This window comes from Martes martes (genome assembly GCF_963455335.1).
Source record: "Martes martes genome assembly, chromosome: 8".
Lineage (NCBI taxonomy): Eukaryota > Metazoa > Chordata > Mammalia > Carnivora > Mustelidae > Martes > Martes martes.
This window is the reverse complement of record NC_137895.1, coordinates 9,620,569-9,641,776: the sequence shown is the minus strand read 5'-3', so window position 1 is coordinate 9,641,776 and position 21,208 is coordinate 9,620,569. Positions and strand designations below refer to the sequence as shown.

The 21,208-nt window shown below is 57.6% G+C and overlaps 1 protein-coding gene across 1 annotated transcript; it reads right to left on the bottom strand.

The window, feature by feature from the left end:
* Positions 1-9,126: 9,126 nt before the first annotated feature.
* On the bottom strand, positions 9,127-20,931 carry DNAL4 (dynein axonemal light chain 4). Its single transcript, XM_080812452.1, has 4 exons — positions 20,823-20,931; positions 12,997-13,207; positions 11,283-11,366; positions 9,127-9,932 (listed from the first exon to the last, which is right to left on the bottom strand). The coding sequence occupies exons 2-4, from the start codon at positions 13,063-13,065 to the stop codon at positions 9,768-9,770; spliced, it is 318 nt and encodes a 105-aa protein (XP_080668578.1). The 5' UTR covers positions 13,066-13,207; positions 20,823-20,931; the 3' UTR covers positions 9,127-9,767.
* Between the last annotated feature and the right edge of the window lie 277 nt (positions 20,932-21,208).

Genomic DNA, 21,208 nt, shown 5'->3' with positions numbered 1-21,208 from the left:
CTGCGTCCAGGCCCTCTGCCTGTGTTGGCCGGGGAGGGGGGGGGGGTGTGACCCTCTAAGCAGAAAATCCAAAGGGGCTGAAAAGATAAATTTTAGAGTGCTCCCTCGCTCTATGAAAGGATCTTCCATAAAAAAAGCTTCCCAATCAAATTCTATTCATTTGGCCCCTTCCCTGGAGGTTAAAGTGAGAGTCAGCACCAACCCGATCTCCCAAAGGAGGCACCCCAGCGTGGAGGGAGGTGCTGGGGGGGCGGGTCTCGTGGAAGCTCTGGGAGGAGCCTCTGGACAGAGGGGCGGTGGAGGGCGGGAGGGCGCGTGGGACTGGGTGGAGGCGCAGTTGGGTGGGGAACGGCTGAGTCTCGGAGGTGAGGTCTGCCCCGGGCCAGGTCCCGCCCCTGCAGCCTGGCCTTGTGTCCCGCACGGTTCCAGGACAGACGGGGCTCCAAGATTGAAGTTGAGGGGCTGGGGCCTCGTTGGACCCTAACTTCAGGGAGTATGGGGACCCGCCTGCTCTGTTTGCTGCCTCAGCACTCACACAGGCAGGGCATACAGCAGATGCCTAATAAAAGTCTGTGAATGACGATCAGAAGGCAGTTGGAGCTGACTCAGCGCTATCCCATCTTTTCCCACTTGGGCCTGATGAACTTGAAGAGGGGACCTGGCTGGGCCTGGGAGAGGAGCAAGGGGTAGGCAGAGCCCCGCCTGCCCTCCCAGCGCCCTCGTGTGGGCCGGGCGGGAACAGTCGCGGCAGAGCCATGTTATGCCCACATGTGGCCACAAGAGGTCGCCGCGCACCGCCAGCCGCCGGCAGAACAGCCTCCCAGAGGGGCTCCTAGCGGTAGAGGAGGGAACGCATCTTGGAGAAATAGGACCGCACAGGAGTGGACGCGGCTTCGACAGGAGCGGACAGGAGCAGGGCTGAATTGTACTATCTGGGAGATGAGCGCTTGGCCACAGATGATGAGATGGGCCCAGAGAGGGGGGTGGCTGGCCCCAGGGACACACAGCCAGCTCGTGGCAGAGCTGCGAGTTCCCCTCGATGGTCTCGCCCCACGGGTTTGAAGACGGTATATCATTGTTGGCACACACTGGGGCTAGCTTCAGCTAGGATCCCCGAAACTTCTGGACTGCAGGGAGGAGACGGCGTTGGGGTAGGCAGGGGTGGGGGATGGGGAGTGTGGGGCGGGGGGCATGCAAGTGGACTTGACCACAGCCAAGGCCACCCACGATCATCTTGGTAGGCACCTCCTACAACAGGGAGAGTCCGGCAGTCGTGCTGGGGTACAGCTCATCTGATAGGTGTGGAAGCACCGCCGTGGGGGTGGGTGCCCCAGGGTGTGGCTTGGCAGCTCTGCCAACCTGAGGACGAGGGCTGGCCCTGGCCGTCAAGGCAGCTGGACCCTGCTGATGGGCAGTGAGGCTGGGCCACGCTGGGCCTGGCAGGCCAGGGCGAGAAGTTGGGCTTTATCCTGGAGCAGTGGGGAAACTGTCAGGTGGGGGTAAGCTAGGGAGCAGTGTGGTGCTTCCGGTTGCTGCGGGGGGGGGGGGTGGGGGGGTGGGGGGGTGGGGGGGAGTGGGAAGGGGGTGGGGGGCGGGGTTAGGAAGCCCTGCTCTCCTGTGCCTGGGGCATAGACATGGCCCAGCTCCATCCTTGACGAGCAGAGCAGGTTACTGGCTCCTAGCTGCCTCTTCCGAGCCCCCAGAGCTGAGAGAAAGGGCCTCTGTTCCCGACTCCGTGGTGTCACGATCCTGCAAGAACCCCACGCACCCCAACACCCCATGGCTCACTCCTGGCTGACCCAGCCCTAGCCCCAGCTCTGCCCACTCCTCAGCCCCAGCTTCTTCGGCTACAAGGCCTGACCCCTCTTCACCGCCCTGGGACCTATGCCAATCCCTCCTAGGTCCAGCTCAAAGGCCACCTCCTCCAAGAAACCCTCTGGGCCAGTCTGGGTATGGAGGCGTCTCCCGGGCACCCCCAGCTCGTGGGAGCTCAGCACTCACCACTATCGAGGTCTGTGGCCAAGGCCCCGATGGGTAGGGAACACGGCTTAATGGCAGGGACTGGCCGTTTCCGGGGTCCCAGGGCCCAGCAGCAGATGGAACACTCAGCAGGAAGGGCGAGGAGGAGGGCAAAGAAGGGAGCCTGAATCGCAGGGAGCAGCCCGCACCCCGGAGTCTGAGCTGTGCTGGCGGCCCAGAGACCTCCGGACTTCGCACCCCAATGCGGCGGTGGGAGAGGCTCGGTCTCTGGCCGGGGGGACGCGGCATCGCCCAGGAGCTGGACCGCTTCCGTTCGCCACTCTGGCTGTTTGTCAGCGAGAAGTTCTTTCTGGGGTGACCTGGAGGAGCTTGTCCTCCCCCAGCACAGGCATGGGGGTTACACGGGGGTGTCTGCCCTCGGCCACCTGGAAGGCTGCGGCCCCTGGTTTCTGCGGCGTCTCCTCCACTCCCGGAGGTGGGTTGAATCCAGAAGCCTCCCTGGCTCCAGGGGCCGAGGACCTCCTGGGGCTCCAGAGCAGAGGGTGGGGGGATGGGGGGGGCAGGCATGGGTTGCCCTGAATATGACAAGGCCACCTGAAGGGGCCCAAGAGGAAGAAGCCAAGTGCAGCTGCAGGGCCACTGACAAGTCCCGGCCGCGGAGGTGCCACTATGGAAACCATGGGAGGGCCATGGAGCTGGGTCTGGCCGACAGCCCCGAAGGCGGCACTGATGGCTGTGAGCGAGGCTAGTCGGAGAGAGGTGGCATCTACGGGAGCCCACCAGCTGGGGGCCGGGGGTCATCTCCCAGATGGGTGGCCCAGGGAAGGCCCAAGTGCCCGGGGATGCAGTGGAGGCCGGGCGGTGGGGGGAGAGGCCTGCCTCTTCCCATTCCACGGGGGCTCTGAGCTGGGGGCGGAGAGTGAGGATGAGTGAGGACGAGCCCTCAGAGACTGAGGCACTCCTCCTCACACCGGGAATGCGCGCTTGGTGAATGACCACCCATTGTCGCCTCCGTCTGTTCGGCCCCCTCCTTCCGTCCTGATGTCGGCCGGCCCCCCAGCCCCCAGCCCCCAGCCCGGACTCTCCGGGGCAGCTGGACTCTGCTTGTGGATGCTGCCACCGCCTCTGCGGCCACCTGCTTCCCTTCCTCATCTCAGCGAGTGAGGCCCACAAAGGCCCCTGCCCGCCTCTCCAGAATCATCTCTCATCTCCTGCCCCACCCCCGTCCCGTACCCCCCCACCCCGCTCTGCCTGCAGTGCTCCCAGGGCTCATCCACACTCTCCCAGCTCTGCCTCAGCCCCTTCCCCGTGAGTTGAACCCCAAGTCCAGTTTAGTTCAGGGTCCAGCTCAAATGTCCCTTGTCTGGCTTTTGTGCCCCTCCTGGGCACTCCTGTGTCCCGGGATGGCACTTTGCACAGAGAGCTGTCCCCACTGGCTCTCAGGTCCACCTCACTGCCAGCTCTGAAGGGTGGCAAGCATGTCACGCTGTCCTGTGTCCCCGGCCCCATCAGAACCTGGCACAAAGAATGTGCTGAAAGATCTGACAAATGAATAAATGCACAAGGGTGTTCATGTAATAAGCATTTACTGAGCACCAGCTGTATACACACCCCTGTGCTGAGCCCGGTAGGGAGCTACATAATGCAAAGCCCATTGGCTCCCACAAGTGCTCCAGCCTCTGAGTGCTCAAAGGGGAGGCTCTGCCCCTGCCAGGGCGATCAGGAAGGCTTGGGCGAAGCTTTCCAGGGGTCCTGGCACACACGTCCCCTGAATATCCCCTGGCCTACCCACAGCTCTGCCTGCACAGGCTTCTCCAGGAAGCCCCTTTAGAGTCTGTGTGCCCCTGGGGGTCAGGGACCAGAGTGGGCGCCCATGTCCTTTGCCCAGGGCCCAGCACTTCCCCAGAGCTCGTCAAATATTTGCTGAGCAACAGTTGGAAAGACCACTAGGATGGCAGGCGAGGCTGAAAGTGGTCATCAAAGGCCAACCCAGGTACGTGTAGGAGCCAAGCTGTCATTGCACTTGCCAATGACAACCCTCTAGCAGAGGCTTTGATGACAGTAGCTACCCTGTGACCCCCCCCCCCATTTCAATTGCGGCTCCATATCCTCCATTCTCCCAGTGACAGTGACCTCTGGGTAGGAGGGCAAGGACTTCTCCCCATTTTACACACGAGAATGAAGATGAAATTTCAGGAGATGAAAGGACTCACTCCAGGCCACGTAGCCTTCAAGTGGTGGAGCCAGCACTGGTTTTCAGATCTAACTGCAAACCCAGCACCCCCTTCCTGCTTTGCAATGCTCTTCTACCCATGGGAATCCACTCACGCTGCTTCTGGATTTTACATGTCTCTTAGGAACCAGGCCAAAGGGGAGTGACTTTGTGAGTCCCAAACCAACCTGAGGCCTCCCTTGAGGGGTCTGAAAATTTGGCAGAGGGTATCAGAACTCAAGGGACAAGGTTCAGCCCCTGACTCAGTCATAGCTGATATGCCCGCCTCGTGTGCCTGCTGCTCTCAGGTTCTCAGGACTTTTCCACTCATCCATTATCCACCATCCATCTGTCCATCCATCCACTCATCACCCATCTATCCATCACCCATCCATCAGCCCCACTTATCGCTCATTCATCTACCCCCCCATCCATTATTATCCATCTACCCATCACCTGTCCATCTGTCCGTCCATCCAGCCCTCCACCCATCCTTTCACTCCCTCACTCATCACAAAGCATCTTCGATACATAGCAGGCACTGGGCTGGAGAGAGAAGACACAGTCCCTGCCGTCAAGTCAATAAAGTTTAGCACGTAGATACCGTGACACAAGACGTGGCGCACTGGGGACACAGAGTGAAGGTCTAGAAGGGGGATCCGGAAGGTGCAGTGGGGAAGGTGTCCCGGAGAACCTGTCAATCTCACCACATCTCCCAGGCTGTGGGTGTGCAACAGGGAAACCTGAGCCCAGGCCAGTCCTCACCGCCGGCGTGTCACAAGTTCCCTGCGAAGCCATTTCCCCACTGCCGGTGGTGGCGGGGACCCCACTTCCCTGGGCCATTTTAAGGCTGGAAGGACAGACGCAGTTCCGAGAGGGCTTGGGCAACTGGGGAGCCCCCACGGGCACTTGTCACTGAGACTGTCTTCCGTGGCTCAGGGTGGGGGGGTGTCTAGTCCAGCTCTTTGGGGTCCTTGGTCACTGAAGTGTGGTTACACACACGCACATGTGCACATGCGTGGTTACCCTGCCATTCACACTCCAGCGCTGTGGGCCGATGCCTACAGAGACCAGGAGGCCCAGGGGTGCAGGACTGCACCCCAGACACGCCCTGACCCAAATCCTGGACTGGCCCTTCCTACTTGAAAGGACTTCCATGTCTGTGGCCAACATCTCCCTAGGGCCCGACAGTCGTCCTGGGAAGGAGGCAGCGCAGGGGCCGTGAGCCCTGCTGTGCAGGCGAGGAGACAGTGGGCAGACCGCTGGAGAGATTTCGATGTGGGAGCTCTGGGGTCCCAGGCCTCGGGTGAACCCCAGCTCTGCCTCCCCAACCCCATGTGACCTGGAGTTTCGTCCCTCTGCGCCTCGGTGGCCTATGTGAAGGGAGGGGCGTGGACAGTACCCCTCAGAGTGGGTGGATGAATTAAATGAGCTCGAGTCTGGAAAATGCTCAGGGAAGTGCCTGGCATGCTTGGTGGTTTTGGGAATATTATTAATACTAATTCAGCTCCCGCCTCCTGAGCGTGCTTGCTTTCCACCCCCCCACCCCCTAGTGGGCCCTTTCGAAGGATTGAAGACAGCAGCTGGCAGTGGGAGGTGGTTGCTTTAAATACGAGATGAGAAGAACAAAAGGAAAATAGAACAGGGCGATGATCCCCCTCCTGACAATCCCCCTCCTGAACCGGGGGAGGGTCCACAGGGCGCACTCTGGCTGCCCGCTTCTCTCTTTAAGGAGCTGGAAGCCTGCTTCCCGGCTCAGTCGCCCCTGCTTGGGGGTGGGGGTGGGGGGGATGCACTGGTTTTCGCTGGGACCCCACAACCCCAGGGGACACCCCCCTGCTTGCCTGTTCTCCAGAGAGGCAGGAAGTAGGTTAAGTGGGCTCCTGGAGCTTCTCGGCCTCCCTTCTAAGAGGACATGAAATATTCACCGGGTTTCTCCTGAGGCCACACGGAGCGCTTCAAAGGCAGCCTGTCCCCTTGGCAGTGGCATGTGGTGGTCGCCAGGGACCCCAGACCAAGTCCTCCCCTTCATCTCCTCCAAGAGACTGCCCCAGTGCCCCCCATGGACCCCCAGCACCCCCAGTCTGGAGGGTCTGTGGTTCTGGAGGCTGTGCCGGCCGCACTGGGCAGGCGGCAGGGGCCGGGGTTCCGTTCTGCCTGACGGGGCCCAGCCGCCACTCACGGCTCTCCCAGGCAGAGGGATGGAGCCCTGGCAGCCGGCCTCCCAACAAGGCTGCCAGCGTCTCCCACCCGGACTCTGGCTGGGCCTGGCAGCAGGGATGGAGGTGTGAGCGGGTGAGCCACTGTTCCCGGCAGCAGAGACGGGGCTGCGGGGCTGCGGGGCTGCGGGGCTGCGTCTTGCTTCCGCTAAGCAAATGCCCGGGGCCGTTTGGTCTGAGCAGAGGGCCAGGTGGAGGCCTGGGGCCAGTGGGAGAAAGCCGCCAGCTGCTGGACAGTGGATGGACTGAGGCCCTGACAGACAGTGGGGACCCAGCTCTCTGCCGGGTGGGGGGCACACAGAAGGCCGGCACAGAGACAATGGAGTCGCCACAGAGACAATGGAGTCGGCACAGAGACAAGGAGGGATGGGGGAGGCACAGAGACAATGGAGTCGGCACAGAGACAAGGAGGGATGGGGGAGGCCCGCAGGCCGAGGCTCGCGTTCTGGCTCGTGGCTTCCCCGCTGGACCCGGGGCAAGACACCTCATCCTTCCAACCTCAGGTTCCTCATTTGTAAACGGGGACACTAACTACCACCTGGGAGGTCTGCCGAGGATACAGGACATCGTGGTTATGTGGGAGGGAGCCCAGTGCCTGCCAAGTGGGACACACTCAGCAGACGGCATTTTCGTCCTCCTCAACCCCAGCCAAACCCTCACCTTCTGCGCGTTCCCGTCCCCTCCTGCCCTTTGGGCAACTCCAGCCCAAATGCCCCCTCTCATGAGCCTCTCCGCGGTGTCCTCGGGCCGTGTGCTACACGCTGCTCCCCCAGCCAATGGCACCTTCCCCTGCCTCCCCACCCCTGGAAAATGCCAGGGCCAAGCTCAGTGCCCCCTCCTCCGGAAGCTTTCCCCGTGCTCTGGGCAGTGAGTTGCTCCCTTTCCTGAACACCCTATGTCCGTGAACCCTACCTCTCTCTCCTCCTCATGGATGACTTCAAAGCATCCTGCTTTTCTGTTCCGGGTCTGTCCCCCTCAACAGACCTCGAGCCATTCACTGCCAAGGACGGTGCATTCTTCTGTCCCTCTCCTCTTCAGCCCTGCCCGGAGATGCTTGCTGAACCACTGGCTGGGGGTGGGGAGGGCCCTGCGAGGAAGGCCGGGGTGACCACGGCTGGCGCTGGCCTCAGCGAGCAGAAGGAAGACATCCCTGGGAGACACAGCTGCCGCAGTGCCCGGTCACCTGAGACCCGGCCCGACAGTGACCAGGCCGTCTGTGGGAGCAGCAGTGGGGTGGCAAGTGGGGAGCGGGCCCGCGGCCTGGAGCCGAGGAGCACCCCTGTATCACATGCCCGCGAGGGCCAGCCGCTTACGGCGGATCTCACGGAGTCTCTACCCCGGCCCGAGGGGCTGGGTGTCAGCTGGGCAGACAGGAACCGCACACAGCCCCAGGGGGTCTCCTGCTCCAGACGCAGGCCCGAGACTCCCAACAGCCTCAGGAGGCTGGTGCTTCTTATCCCCATTCTACAGACAAAACAACCGAGGCACAGAGAGGTTAGGAAGCAGGGCCAGGCCTGAGCCAGATGGGTGGACCTCAGGGCCCATGCTCCCGAATGCCGCCCCCCACCCCTTGGTCGCAGGCTGAGCCAGCCCCCCTGCCGCGGAGGCAGATGAGAGGCGAGAACGGACGCAAAGCGGCGGCTTAATAAACCCCAGCTGTTCCAGGCCTCGGCGCCGCCTCTCCTGTCACTCCTCTCTGTGCGCCCCCAATCTTTCCGGCCTGGGGTCAGCCTTGGGGGGACCTCAACTTCCAGTTCTCGTCTGCCCCACTGCACTCAGGTCAGGACCCCGAGGGCACCGACTCAGCAAGCACTTATGGCCACGAGCAACCTGATAGCCAACTCGGTCTTTGTCTGAGCGCACCACACCGCCCAGCACACCTGCTGGCACATCTGGTGACAAATGCCCTCAGCCTCGGAAGGGCGAAGGGCGCAGCTGGACCGGGGGCGGAGACTCCCAGGCCTCAGTGTCCCAGGTGAGGCATCACAGGAAGGCCCCGTGGGCAGGGGGCACCTAGGGCTGCGGAGGACAGCCTGCCCCAGCTCCGCCCAGCATCTTAGGGTCTGAGAACTTGAATCGAGGGAAGAGCCCCTGAGCGGAAGGAGCTTCACAGCCCCTCAGTGTGCTCCCCTCATGCTCAAATCACTCTGCCGCCTGAGCCTTTACTCCCACTGCCTCCTGGCCTGGGACAACCCCTCCCCCACGGGAGCTCCCCCTTCCCCGCCTTCAAGAGTCACTTTCAGGCCTCAGGCCTCGGCTGCCAGAGGCCCCCTCACTCCCTGGGCTGGGTGTGGAGGCACGTCTTCCTCCTCCCGGAGGGCCCTGGCCTAGCTCCGATCACATCACTTTTCCTGTCCGGTTGAAACAACTGAGTTCAAGTGTTCCTCCAGAACCTCGTGAGACTGGGAACGTGCGGACGGCGGGGTCTGGGGCTTTTCCATCTCTGTGTCCCCGGCCCCGGGGCCTGGACCTCAGCAGCCGCTGAACGAACACCTTTGAACAAAAACTCCATCATGTGATACTGAAAACGTCTTTATGGCAATGGCAGTTCAGTCTGGCCACCGAGGGAGTCTCAGTCAGTGTCCGCGTGGCCCCAGCAACAGCCTGTGACCCAGGAGCCTCGCTGTTCAGCCCGAAGGCTCCCTGGGCTCCCGGGACCCACCACGGCCTGGGGACGCCGAGCCCATCCCCCCAAAACCTCAAGAGGCTATAGATCAAGGTCCATTTTTGGTCACTTTAATTGTAAAAACCAAGACATTTATATAAATAAGACCGCTGTGTAAAATAGGATTCACCCTTCTACTAAAACCCTTCTCCCCACGCTCAAAAAAGAATATAGAAAACCCAGCAGAGATAAGAAGTACAAATTAGCATGCGGTCCCTGATGAGCGGTAGCCGGCAGGCCAGGATTCCCTGCAAACAGGCCTCGTGGCGAGTGCACTCCTGGCCCCGGAGCCTCGCAGAGGCTCAGTGATGTCCACACCCTCCGCCCCCGGCTACCAAGTGCAAGTACAGGGGTGGAGGCAGGTACAAAAGGCTCACAGCCTGGCAGCTGGGGGTGGGGAGAGGAGAGGACCAGGGAAGGCTGCTTGGTCCTCAGGCCAAAGCCGGGGGACTAGGGTGCTACCAGCCCCATGAGATGCAGTGGTTTGTTCAGCCTGGGGTCAGATCGGGGAAGGGGCTTCTGGGGGGCGGGGGGCATCACTTCTCCAGAGGACAAGGGGAGATGCTGCCAGTGTCCCATGAGCGGACAGGTTCCTCCTGGGGCCATCTGCCTATGGCCGATAAAGACCAGGACAGTGACACCTGCCAGCAGTACTGGGCCCTGCGGGGCCGGGGGCTGGGGAGGGGCCGCGTCAGGAGCACTTCCAGACACACACGGCCAGGGCCCCCCCGAAGTACAGGTACAGCAGGTTCTTCACCTCATGTGTGATCTCCAGCCCAAAGCCCTCGCCGATGACCACGTGCCACGAGGAGCCGAACTTCTTGTCCATCGTCTCCTTGATCATCTTGGCAGCGCTCTGGAGTGAAGAGGACGCTCATCAGGTGGGGAGAGAGGGGGGCACGGGTCAGTCCCCTCTCTGGGAATCTTGGCAAGAGAAGAGCCCGTCACCCTACTGTTGTTCTCCTGCTCCTGGAACCTTCAGGAAGGGTTTCCACACTGCCGCCCCACCCCACGCACACCCCCCAGCCAGGGGCTATTACGCCGGAACAGAAGAACAGACATGACCCCAAGCATCAAGAAGACACGGGAGAGGGAGGGGAAGCAGACCCTGGTGCACAGACAGAGCCATGGGTCCGAGTTTGGGCTCTGCCACTTAGCGCTTGTCTTTGGTGTCAGCAGCGGCAGGCTGCGCTGGGGACACCACACTGAGCAGTGACAACCTGACGGCACTCCGCACACCGTATGCATCTGTCTGCATTGCGAGCTGCCAGCTTTGTCTTCAGGGAACAGAGAAGCTTTCCCCTAATGGGGTTGAGGGGCTCCTGGAAGAGAAGTTGGACTGCTTCCCTCACTGATGGCAACAGCCCCCACTCCTTTCTGTGCTGGCTCTTTCAAGAAGCTTCTTTTGAGAAGAAGTCTAGGGAAGGGCAGAGGACCCAGCCTTGGAGGGTGAGTCCCAGGCCCAGGTGTGTGCTGAGACCCCACCCCCCACCCCCCCCAGTGTGCCAGGCGCTTGGCCCGCACCCCCTCGGCACACACATCCTCCCAAGCGCCCAGCACGGACACAGCATCTGACTCCCCACTACAGATCAGGACACTGGAGCGTGAGATGAGAAATGGCTTTTCCAAGGTTAAAGAGCCAGCAAGGGCTGGAGACAGCATTTGAACTTAGGCCTGGCTGGCCCAAAGCCCAGGCTCTCATCGGCCAGGGCCTGCCTTCCTCTCGGCTGCCACGCCACTTTCTCAGTCATCACCAGACTGACGAACAACGTTCCTACGTCAATGCCTACTGGCCGTGTCCCCAGCACCTAGAACAGTGACTGGCGCGCGAGATGGAGTTTCACATCTTTCCGGAGTGGATGAATGGATACATGAATGAATGCCTGGCCGGGCCCTGTTCTCTACTGGGATGGAGCCAAGGGGAAAAGGTAGTCTACTGGGCAGAGAAACACTGGCCTGAGACAGGAAACATGGGCAGGGGCATCACGGAGAGCCCTCCAGGGCTGGGTGCGACCAGCAGACCAGTGCCCGGACACAGCACCAGACCCTTCCCTTCCTGGCCTTCCTCGGGCTTCAAATCCTTCCAAGGAAGGCGCTAGCCAGGTCCCAGTAGGGCTCTCTGAAGCCGGATGTGGGGACGGGGGCCGCTTGTTCACCCAGGGGGGGTCACCAAGGCACAAGAGGCCGCCTGTACCAACGGCAATACCTCGTTGTTGTTGGAGAATTTCTCACAGGCCGTGACACATAGCTCCATGGTCTCCACTCGCATCTCCTCTGGCATGTCCGAGTGCTAGGGACAGGGCAGGGGGACAAACAGAGAGAAGCTTAGCCCATGACCTGGCCTTGTGGTCTGGGCCTCTCTGTCCCAAGCTTAAGGCACGGATACTGGGGAGCTGCCCCAGCACAGCCCTGGAGACAGCCCAGAGAGGCGACCCATCTCCAGACTTGGGGTGTGGAATCCAGTGGAACCAAGCGGGCTCTCACACCCAAGCCCCTCCGCAAGGGCATGAAGCTCCATCAGCACCGCGTTCCAGCCAGCAGCCATGGGGAAGCAGCCTGGCCCGGGCAGGAGAGAGGCTGGTTATGGAAAACGATTTAGAAGCAGCCCCAGAATGCAGCTGGATCTCACTCCGAAAGCCCGAAGAGACACCTCGGCTGCTCTCAATGGTTCTGATTTTTCTTCCCATGGTTGCTCTTTCTCGCCAACTTTGCTGGATCTCCCCTTGACCACCCCGATTGCGGGACAGTCCTGGGCTTCATCTCCACCCCTCTCTCTTCTCCAGCAATCTCCCACCCCATCCTGTGACTCTGTCTCTCTTCTACATGCAGAGGGTTCCCACATTTTCATTCCCAGCTACAACCTCCTTCGGGGTCTCGACTCCGACGTCCAGCTGTCTACTTGACCAGCTCCCTGCGATGTCTAAAAGATAACTCGACTCTCCCCATAAGCCTACCCTTCCTCCATCTTCCTTCTCTTGGTAACTGACACCATTTTCTCTCCTAAGTTCCAGAAAAAGCCAACCCTGGGAGTTATCTTGACTATCGCGTGCCCTTGTACCGGCCACCCAAGGTGCCAGTGTCCTCTACTGCCTCGACCTTCAAGATCCGTCCTGAGTGCGACCATGTGCACCTCCACACCATGACCTGGACCCAGCCACCCCTCATCTCTCTGGGCCCCTGCAGTGGCGCCCTCACCGGTCTCTCCGCTTCCACTCTGTTCCCTAAAATCCCTGCCTGCGAGGCTGGCGTGAGCTTTTAAAAACATCAAACGGATCCCATTACTCCTCGGTTTAGAGCATCCACTGTTCGCCTTTGAAGTCAGGATAGAATCCACGTTTGTCACGGTGTCTGTCGGGGTGGCTGGCCCGCCCGTGAGGCCTGGACTGCTGTCACTCTGGCCCCCACGTGCCGTCATCCATCTCAGCACTCCCATCTTTCTGTTTCTCTGAAACGTTGAGCTCCCTCCCAACTAGGGTTTTCCGTGCTGCCTGTGTCCCCTGCTTCGAATGCTCTTCCCCAGACATCCGCAAGGCTATCTCCCCAGCTTTATTCAAGTCAGAGATCAGAGAACTCCTTCCAGAAGCTAACCTCCCTCCACTAAGCTCCATACACCTGCTTTATTTCTCTCTACGGCACTGATTACCTGAGTTACGTTCCTTAAGCCTCTCTTTCATGTGACTCAGGCCTCTGGCTTGTTCACTGCAGTGCCTAGACTACATAGTAGGGGGCCTAAGGGAAGACTTGTCGAATGAATGAATGGATGACAGAACGAAGTGCGGTTGACCCCCAGACCTCCGGACCCGGGCCCACAGAGCCCTTCACTTCCTCCTCCTGCTGTCCTGCGGGGAACGAGCTCCTTGTCTCACTACGAGGCTGTGCGGGCCCTGCCGGCCGCCCTGCCTCCCTCCCCTGTGGCTTACCCTGACCAGAGGGAAGGTCTGCAGTCGCTTATAATCAGCCTCCTCTTTCTTCCCTTCTGTTTCTCCCATGATCCTTCCACTGTGACCACTGGAGGGAGAGAGTGGGGCTTTCAGGAGGCGCTGGCACTGGCAGTTAAGACACACCCGGGAGATTCAGGAAGCAGGCCCCGCCAACTGGGTGGGAGCAGAAAATGTCTTTCCTCAAGGGGTGCTGTAGAAAACAGGAAAAACCAGGAGAGAGAGTTGGCTTTAAACCCATACATCACAAATTAGAAATGTCTCACTGACAATGTGACACCTCCCCGTCTTAACTCCTCCACATCCTTTTCCAAATGGCCAGCAAGACTGCAGACGGGAGGATGAGTCAACACGAGCTGCTGGGACGGGTAAGAACACACTGGTATGCTGCTAGAAGCCCACACTGTCATTATCAAGACAAATACTGACTGCGGGCCAGGCCGAGGCTGGAGCTTGAGCCGGCAATTAGCAAATGCAGCAAGACTGCGGGAAGCCTGATGCACGTGGGCCTCGCTTCCCCACACACGTGGTTAGAAAGTTAAGTGTCAAGGTCAAGATCGACAGTCCTGGTCTTGCGGACAAGCAAGTACCTCCTTCCATAGGCACCCCTCTCCGAGCTTTTTAATCTGATTTATGGAAGGAACAGGAGCAGAGATGATCTGTGTCCTCCTGGGCATGGCCGGCTCCCCGCCCAGGTCTCCCTGTTCCCGCCGGCTGGTCCAGAAAGTGTAAGGCGTGGGCATTAGTGCTGGTTCTACTTGTCACCAGCAGTGTGGCCCTGGGCCTCCAATGCCTCGGCACTAACACAGGGGTAAGTCACATCTGTCTCTTGGGGCTGTAAGAGATCAGATGAGACAATGTATGTAAAGCGGCTAACACAGGGCCCGGCACATGGCCACATACATGAGAGAACGTGCGCGCACATGAACCGAGAGGGATAAAGCCTAATACATATGTTTGGATTTTTTTTTCTTTGCAAATCTAGTTATATAATAACAGATGGGACTTTTCCTAAAGAGAAGAGCCTGGATCCTAAATGTCTGGGAGCATTGCTAGAAATCCTGGTGTTTCTCTTTATTCTACAATTCAATTTATCCTGTAATTCAAAGAACTTTTTCATCTCAGAAGAAGTACTGATCTGGGGCGCCTGGGGGGGGGGCTCAGTTGGTGAAGTGTCTGCTTTCAGCTCAGACCATGATCCCAGGGTCCTGGGACCGAGTCCCGAGTCCCGAGTCCCGTGGCAGGCTCCTTGCTCGGCAGGGAGTCTGCTTCTCCCCCTGCCCCTCGGGGGCCGGGGGGAAGAAGAAATACTGATCTAAACGCATCTAAACCACCGTGCTATGAACCCTATTTAACCATCCAGGCTGGACAGATACAGCCCGCTAACGTTACTCCAGCACGTCTCACAGTCCCAAATAGGTTTGTTGTCATGGCACAGCCACCAAGCCGGAAGATGCCTCGCAGAGTAACTAACAGGCAGTGACGATGGGTGACATCTGCTAGGCTTCCAGTCCCTCGCGCCCCGCTGCTGCAGGGACCCCGTGGGGAGGCCTGCACGAATGGAGGCCTGAAGCCATTCCGTCGTCGGCCCCAGGTCTCAGCTAGTGAGCAGCAGGGCTGGGGTCTGACTCCGGGCCGGTCTCCGGCCCGCGTCCTCCTCACAGCGCTGTCGCCTGGGAGGTGCCCGTGAAACCCGCCTCCAGCCAGCTGCCAGCAGCACGGCTCCTATGACCCCAGCCGTGAAGTACACATTTGATGTCCATCCTGTCCGTGACCATGGTTCTAACGTGAACTCAACCCTTGCATGGCTGAGTGCCGAGCTTTCTGCGCCCCCTTTCCGGGCCACGGCCACCATTTCCTCCCTCGGATGCCTCACAGGCCATCGGCACCACCCCATCTGGTGGGCTCCCTCACACGAGGCTGGGAGCCTGCCACCGACTCCGCCACCCGATTTCCCCGTGGACAGACGGCTCCTCTCCTCTCATCAAGTCTGCGCATCTGGAGTGCTCAGATATTAGCAATTTTTGTCTCTACATAGAAGCTGGCCAACGACCAGGCACCACCTCATTGTACTTTCTGCTCGTGTTCCTTATTTCACAAAATCCAGGGAATCGTTGGGTCTTTGCTCCTTAATATGAAGGCCCATCTCCAACTCCATCCTCTCTGCCCGGCTTTCTTTCCCCAAGGCCATTGCTTGCCCACCCCCACCCCCACATTATCCAGGTTTGACAGAAGTGGTGGCCGCAGCAATGATCAAAGGTGAAGGGCTTTCAGGTTTGTTGACCTCCCAAGATTTTCGGCTGCAAATGCTGAACACCGGGTCCTCGGCAGCTGCTGGGGCCTCTTCTGCCTAAATATTTCAATTCGATCCAATGCCTCCTCGGGGCTCACAAGTGCGGGCCTGGAGTGGCCTGGAAGGGAATCCAGAGGCGAGTATGGATGTGCCTGCCCTGGGGGAGGGCCAGGGCGGCGGCGGCTGGACTCTGGATCCGAGAATCCTGATGGGTACTACCAGATAGGTCAGAGGTATTACCGAAGTCCATTCTTCAGGAACCAAGGGGGAAAGCCACTGGCACAGTATTTTTTGGAGGCAGTGGGGGGACGGGGAGGTGTGGAGAACCGTGAGGCAGAGTATTTAAGCCTGAATGCCTGTTTTATAACCAAAATGAATTCTGCTCTCTCCCTTGCTTTGTAGCCTTGGGCAAGTAACTGAACCTGAGCCTTGGTCTCTTCCTCTGTGAAATGGGAGCAACCTACCTTCTCGTTCTCAGAGATGCACACGAGCACCCATTAGTGGCCTGTGAGCATTTGGAAATGGCAGAGCTCTGCGAACTACTCTCACAGCGCGGCTCTTACCGCCGCCCGGCCATTAGCCGGAACTTCATCAACACGATCCAAGCACGTTTATGAAGGACCACAATTGCAAATGGCTTTCCCTAACCACTACCTGTACTTCTGGGGATCCAAAAGGGATGAGACTTGCAGAATAAAAAGGAACAGTTACAGATGATGTGCTGCCAAATTCAGAAAAGTAAGAGAATCTTTTATGATGCCGTATCATTACAGTACAGCTATAGTCATTCCGCCGCGATTTGAAACCCGGCTGGAAGAACGCTACCAAAAATAGCGGACCCAGAGGTTTTAATAACCTTATCCATCTTCCATGCAAATGAGTATGTGCCTGACAGCTCCAGGCCAGAAAGAAGTCCCATCAGGCCTAAAAGAGAGTCCTTTAATAATGCACACGTGCCCACAGCCAGGGGTCTGGAATCTGCTGGGTACCAGTCCCAAGACGTCCTGGTGCACCAAGCCCGTAGCAGCTGTGCCTTCTCTCCAGACCCCTGGTCCCCTCCCCGCCCCAGGGCGCCTCCGTGAGCTTCACCCAGCCTCGCTCGTGTCTGCCGCGAGGCTTCTCCCAGGCAACAGGAGGCACAGACAGCGCTCTTCCTGTCATCGCCTCGAAACAGCCGGTGCCCCTGTCCTGCTGTCTGTGCCTTGTTCTTTGGTGACACTGACCTCAGTCGCTATGTATTATTTTGCTTCTGAAGCATTTCAGAAGAATCCTGATGAGGGCTAGGGGATGTGAGAGGGATGGGGGGGACATGAAAGATTCGGAGAACTAAGGCCCAAAGTGTCTGCCAGTCCTCTGGGGGTGTCCCCAGCCATTCAATGCCGGGAACACTCCTGGCCTGTGGCCCTTGGGGTGCCTCTGGGTACCACCACCAGGATCCGAGAGACGGGAAGACACACAGAGCAGGACACAGCGGTGGCTGGGTGTAGGCTCCAAGGGCAGGTCCGATTTCACATCGCATGTCTTAGACAAGTGTTTATCTCTCTAAGCCTTAGTTTTCTCATCTAGAAATTGGGACTGAAGCACAGACTATTCCAGAGTAAATGTCAGCTCTTGTTACTGGTGCACTTGGAAGGGGACCTGTGAAGTCTTTCTTCTCTCTCTGCCTCTATGCGGGCTCACGGAACATCTAAACATTCAGCCAAACCAACCAATACTTACTGAGTTGTCACTCTGCAAACCACAGTATTAGCACAGATGAACAAAAGTCACAAGGAAATTCTGTAGAACAAGTTGGGGCCAGCGCTAGTGGTGTGGGTGCACTGGGTGTTCTCCTTCATGTATCATTTCACCCCACAACAACCCGTGGGGGCAGCATCCACTCCCCGTTCTCAGATTAGGCACCTGGGGGCTCAGAGAGGTTTGGGGGCTGGCTCAAGGGTACACAGCCAGTAATGACAGAGCCAGGATCCAAACCCGTATCTTCTAATTCTACCTTCTCTGCCTATTTCCCCAGTCACAAGCAAGTAGGAAACAGACGGAATGCAAATAGCTTCACTTCTCAGCATCTCCCAGTCCAGCCACCGGTCCAGGCACACCTCCTGCTTCCAGCTGTATCCGGGATACACACTTGTGTACCTTGGTCATCTTCCCGCCTTTCCGGGCCACGTCTACCCTCTGCCTTCTGGCAAACACAGAGCAAAGCTGGCAAGAGGAAGAGAGAAGACCCTAAGGGCCTGGGGCCATTCACCCAAGATGATGGTGCGGTCAGGAAACAACATGGAAGATCTGCATTTCTAGATCAGTCTAGAAAGGGGAAAGCAAACGCAGGATTGCATTTTTTAATTATGCTACGCAAGAGCATTAAACACATCATCTACTAAAAAGGAAGATTTTAATAGTTCGAAGGAGATGCTTGCAGAAAAAAGGAGAGTCCTCAGAAAAGCCATTTACCTTTTACAAATGCAGGAGCGCGTATGCGCATGCGCGCACACACATACACGATGCTGCTGCTGTTGGTGGTGTTTTTAACACTGCCCTTATTTTTTCTCATTTTACTGAGGTCCAGTGAACACTTTTGCTATGCCTTAGACTAAGGGGAGGGAGGGAAGACAAAGGAAGGAAGCAGGAAGAGAAGGAAATGGAGAGATGAAGAGATGAAGACATTTTCTCTATGTGTAACTGATATAATAAGCAATATTGATTCACGTGGTACCCCCTCACCAACATAACCAAATTTGGATGAAATCCCAAACATTTTTTGTCAAGATACAAAGTACAGCAAAAAGTCATAACCATCACAGCTATTAACTCTACACAAGAACAGACGCTTCCCACAGACAGTGGGTTATGCAGTTTCCCACCCCCTCCTTCCCACTCGAGAGAACAGATTTGAATGTAAGGGACTAAGGATGACATTATTACAGAAATAAATTGGGAGTTAGCACTGACTTATTGTGTTTTTTGTAAAGATTTTATTTATTTATTTGACAGAGAGAGATCACAAGTAGGTAGGCAGGCAGAGAGAGAGAAGGGGGGGAAGCAGGCTCCCTGCTGAGCAGAGAGCCCGATGTGGGACTCGATCCCAGGATCCTGAGATCATGACCTATAAGCCGAGGGCAGAGGCTTAACCCCACTGAGCCACCCAGGCGCCCTACTATATTTTTTATCATTCACAATTGTTAATTCCTGTGACATCTCACAACCAGTCACGACTTAGCCGTGTGTCGTGAGTCCAGACAATCCATCACCCTGAGGCTGAAGAACCTCATCTATTCTCCTGTAGACACCCCAGAGCACAAAGACCAGTGCCTGGCACATGGCAGAAGCCCATCAGATATCTATCTTGTGATTAAGTTACATTTCATTTGGCCCCCTGAGAAGGGAGAGGACCTATCAAATCCATTCAATATTTATTGAACACTGACCTTGAGCAAGGCAACAGGATGGACGGCCTCCATACAGGATCTTATTTGCCGTCCGGCCCCCGCCCCCGCCGCCAATAACTCTGTTAGATAGGTACTGTTAGACATGACCATGACAGCTGAGAAAAGGAAAGGGACTTTCTACCCAGCTAACAAACCAAGGAGCTAGGAGTCCCTCAGCTGTATAGGACTTGAAGATTATGCCTTTTCAACGACTCCACTATAAGCAAGAGACAGTTTCTGCTTTCAAGGAGCTTACAATCGGAGAGACCAACACACATACACAGGAACTAACTATGCTTCATGGCAGAAAGCAGTACCTGTCACGAGGCAGATGCAGAGACAGAGAGAGGAGGAGAGTTCTGGAAGGGGCAGGGGTGGGGGAGAGGATAGCAAGAAAAGCTTGGGGGCAGGGGCAGCATTTGAGTGGGAATCCTGCCAAGTGGACAAGGTGGGGCAGAGATATGAACAAACACAGTAACATCCAAGCAGTAAGCTCAAAGCATTTTCTGGGACAGTCCAATGGTCCAGTTTGGCTAGAGGACAGAGGAGGCACAGGAGAAGGGGGAAAGAAGGCTGGGGAAAAATGTTGGGGGTGGGTTGTGGAAGTACAGAAGGGCTCTAAAACCTAGGCTTGAGAAGTGTGGATATTTTTAGTGGGGAACGAGAACCCCTTTGGAGGTCTCTTGGGGGTTGGTGACATTGCATTGTTTTCAGACAATTATTCTGGTGGGCTAGGTAAACAGAAAAGACAAATGGTAGGGAACACCAGCTTGGAAGCTACAGCACTGGCTCAGGTGACAGGCATTAAAGACTTGAGCCAAGATGGCAGCTTCAGGAATGAAGATGGGAGGTCCTCGAGGAGGCAGAATCAAAGGAAACTGACAACCACCTGAGTGTGAGGAGCGTGGCCGAGTGAGTGAGAGGATGGCCTCGTCACTGAGAAAGACGGGGCAAGTCACATAGAATGGATGGACAGGTAAAGAAGGGGGCCAGTTTGATTTTGGAACTACTGAGTTTACGTGGCTGGTGAGACATGCAGATAGAGGTGTCTTGTGAGGAGGAGGCAATCACCAAATCACAGATCATTGGGCACAGAAAGGAAGCTGTTGAGTCCAACCAGCACAGCAATACAACTCGGGCTACCCTCACCCCCGCCCCAAAGCATCCCTAACCACTGAAGCCCAGGAGAAAGATCAGAGCAGAAGATCTGGATTTGAGGGTCACATGAAGAAATGACGGCTGACACTAAGGGCACTGGTGACACTTCTCAGAGGGGAAGTAAGACACGAAGGAAGTGAAATAATAAATACTAAATTCACACTGGACTGGGTTCTTTACACTTCAATTCCTATTATCCTCAGAATTCCCCCAAGGAGATGCCCTATTGTATCCTGATTTCATATAAACTCAGCCTGGAGCCCAGGGAGGTTAGATAACTTGCTAAGGTCCTATAACTGGGAATCCAAATTGGGTTTGCCAAGTTCTTTTCACTACACCTAGTAACTGAGGATGGGTAGCACATCCTTAGGGAAGCCGACAGCTGGGTCAAAGAATCACATCCTAGAACTTTAGAGTCGAAGAGGCCTTCTATTTACGAAGCCCAGCTTCTATTTACAGATGGGGAAACTGAGGCCCAAAGAAGGAGCTGACCAGCCTGGAGTTCTAGCAAGTCACCAACTGTCCAAGTCAAGCGGTCTGAGCCAATGCGGTGGCGACCACCCGTCCAGCCGTGGGAGGGGGGAATTACTCCGCGAAACGTGCGTTTTGGGGCGGGGGTTGGGGGGGCGAGGATCAAGGTCCTGGGGGGAGCCGGGTCGGGGAGGATGGGGGACCGCGCAGCGGGACGGGGCTTCGGCTGTGTGGGGGAAGGAGCAGCCCACAGAGTCGCACCGCTAATCTGTCACGGCCGAGTTCGCAGGTCCCGAAGTGTGGGGGTGGGGGTTGGGAGGATCTGGGACCAGGACCAGCAGGCAGGAGACTGAGGTGGGGCCTCCATGGAGGCCGAGGCCCCACCCGCCCCGCGACGCCACTCTGCCCCGCTTCGGGCCGGCCCTCCCCGCCCGGCTCCCCGCCGCGCCCCGGGGCCTCACCTGCTCCCGCGGGGGCCGGAGCCGGGGCCGCAGCTAGCGCACCCCCGCCAGGGTTGTCAAGGAGCGAAACAAGAGTGTCTTAGCAACAACAAGGAAGTCCTGCCCCCTCACCGGACGTTGACGGGAATTTCACTTTTTATTGGTTAATAAAAGTGTCAATCAATGTTAAAGGCCCCTACAACGTAAGCCTTGTACGGAAAGGGGCGTGGCTAGAGGCTATGGAGGCGGAGCTTCAGTTATAGTCGTCCTAAGTGGGCCTGAGGAGCCGGCGGAGATACAGAAGTTCGTGTTTTAGAGAAACGAACTTGGACGGGCGGTGCTACCTTGGGCGCATCTTTTGGCCATGTGAAATTACAAATGCAATTTGTTGGTGTCCTGATACTGAG

What these genes read in the sequence shown, in the direction of transcription:
- DNAL4 (XM_080812452.1), bottom strand. Translation starts at nt 13,065, where the DNA reads ATGGGAGAAACAGAAGGGAAGAAAGAGGAGGCTGATTATAAGCGACTG. An exon ending in AGACCTTCCCTCTGGTCAGG is followed by an intron (nt 11,367 to 12,996) that starts GTAAGCCACAGG and finishes CCCTGTCCCTAG; the next exon opens with CACTCGGACATGCCAGAGGA. An exon ending in AATTCTCCAACAACAACGAG is followed by an intron (nt 9,933 to 11,282) that starts GTATTGCCGTTG and finishes TCTTCACTCCAG; the next exon opens with AGCGCTGCCAAGATGATCAA.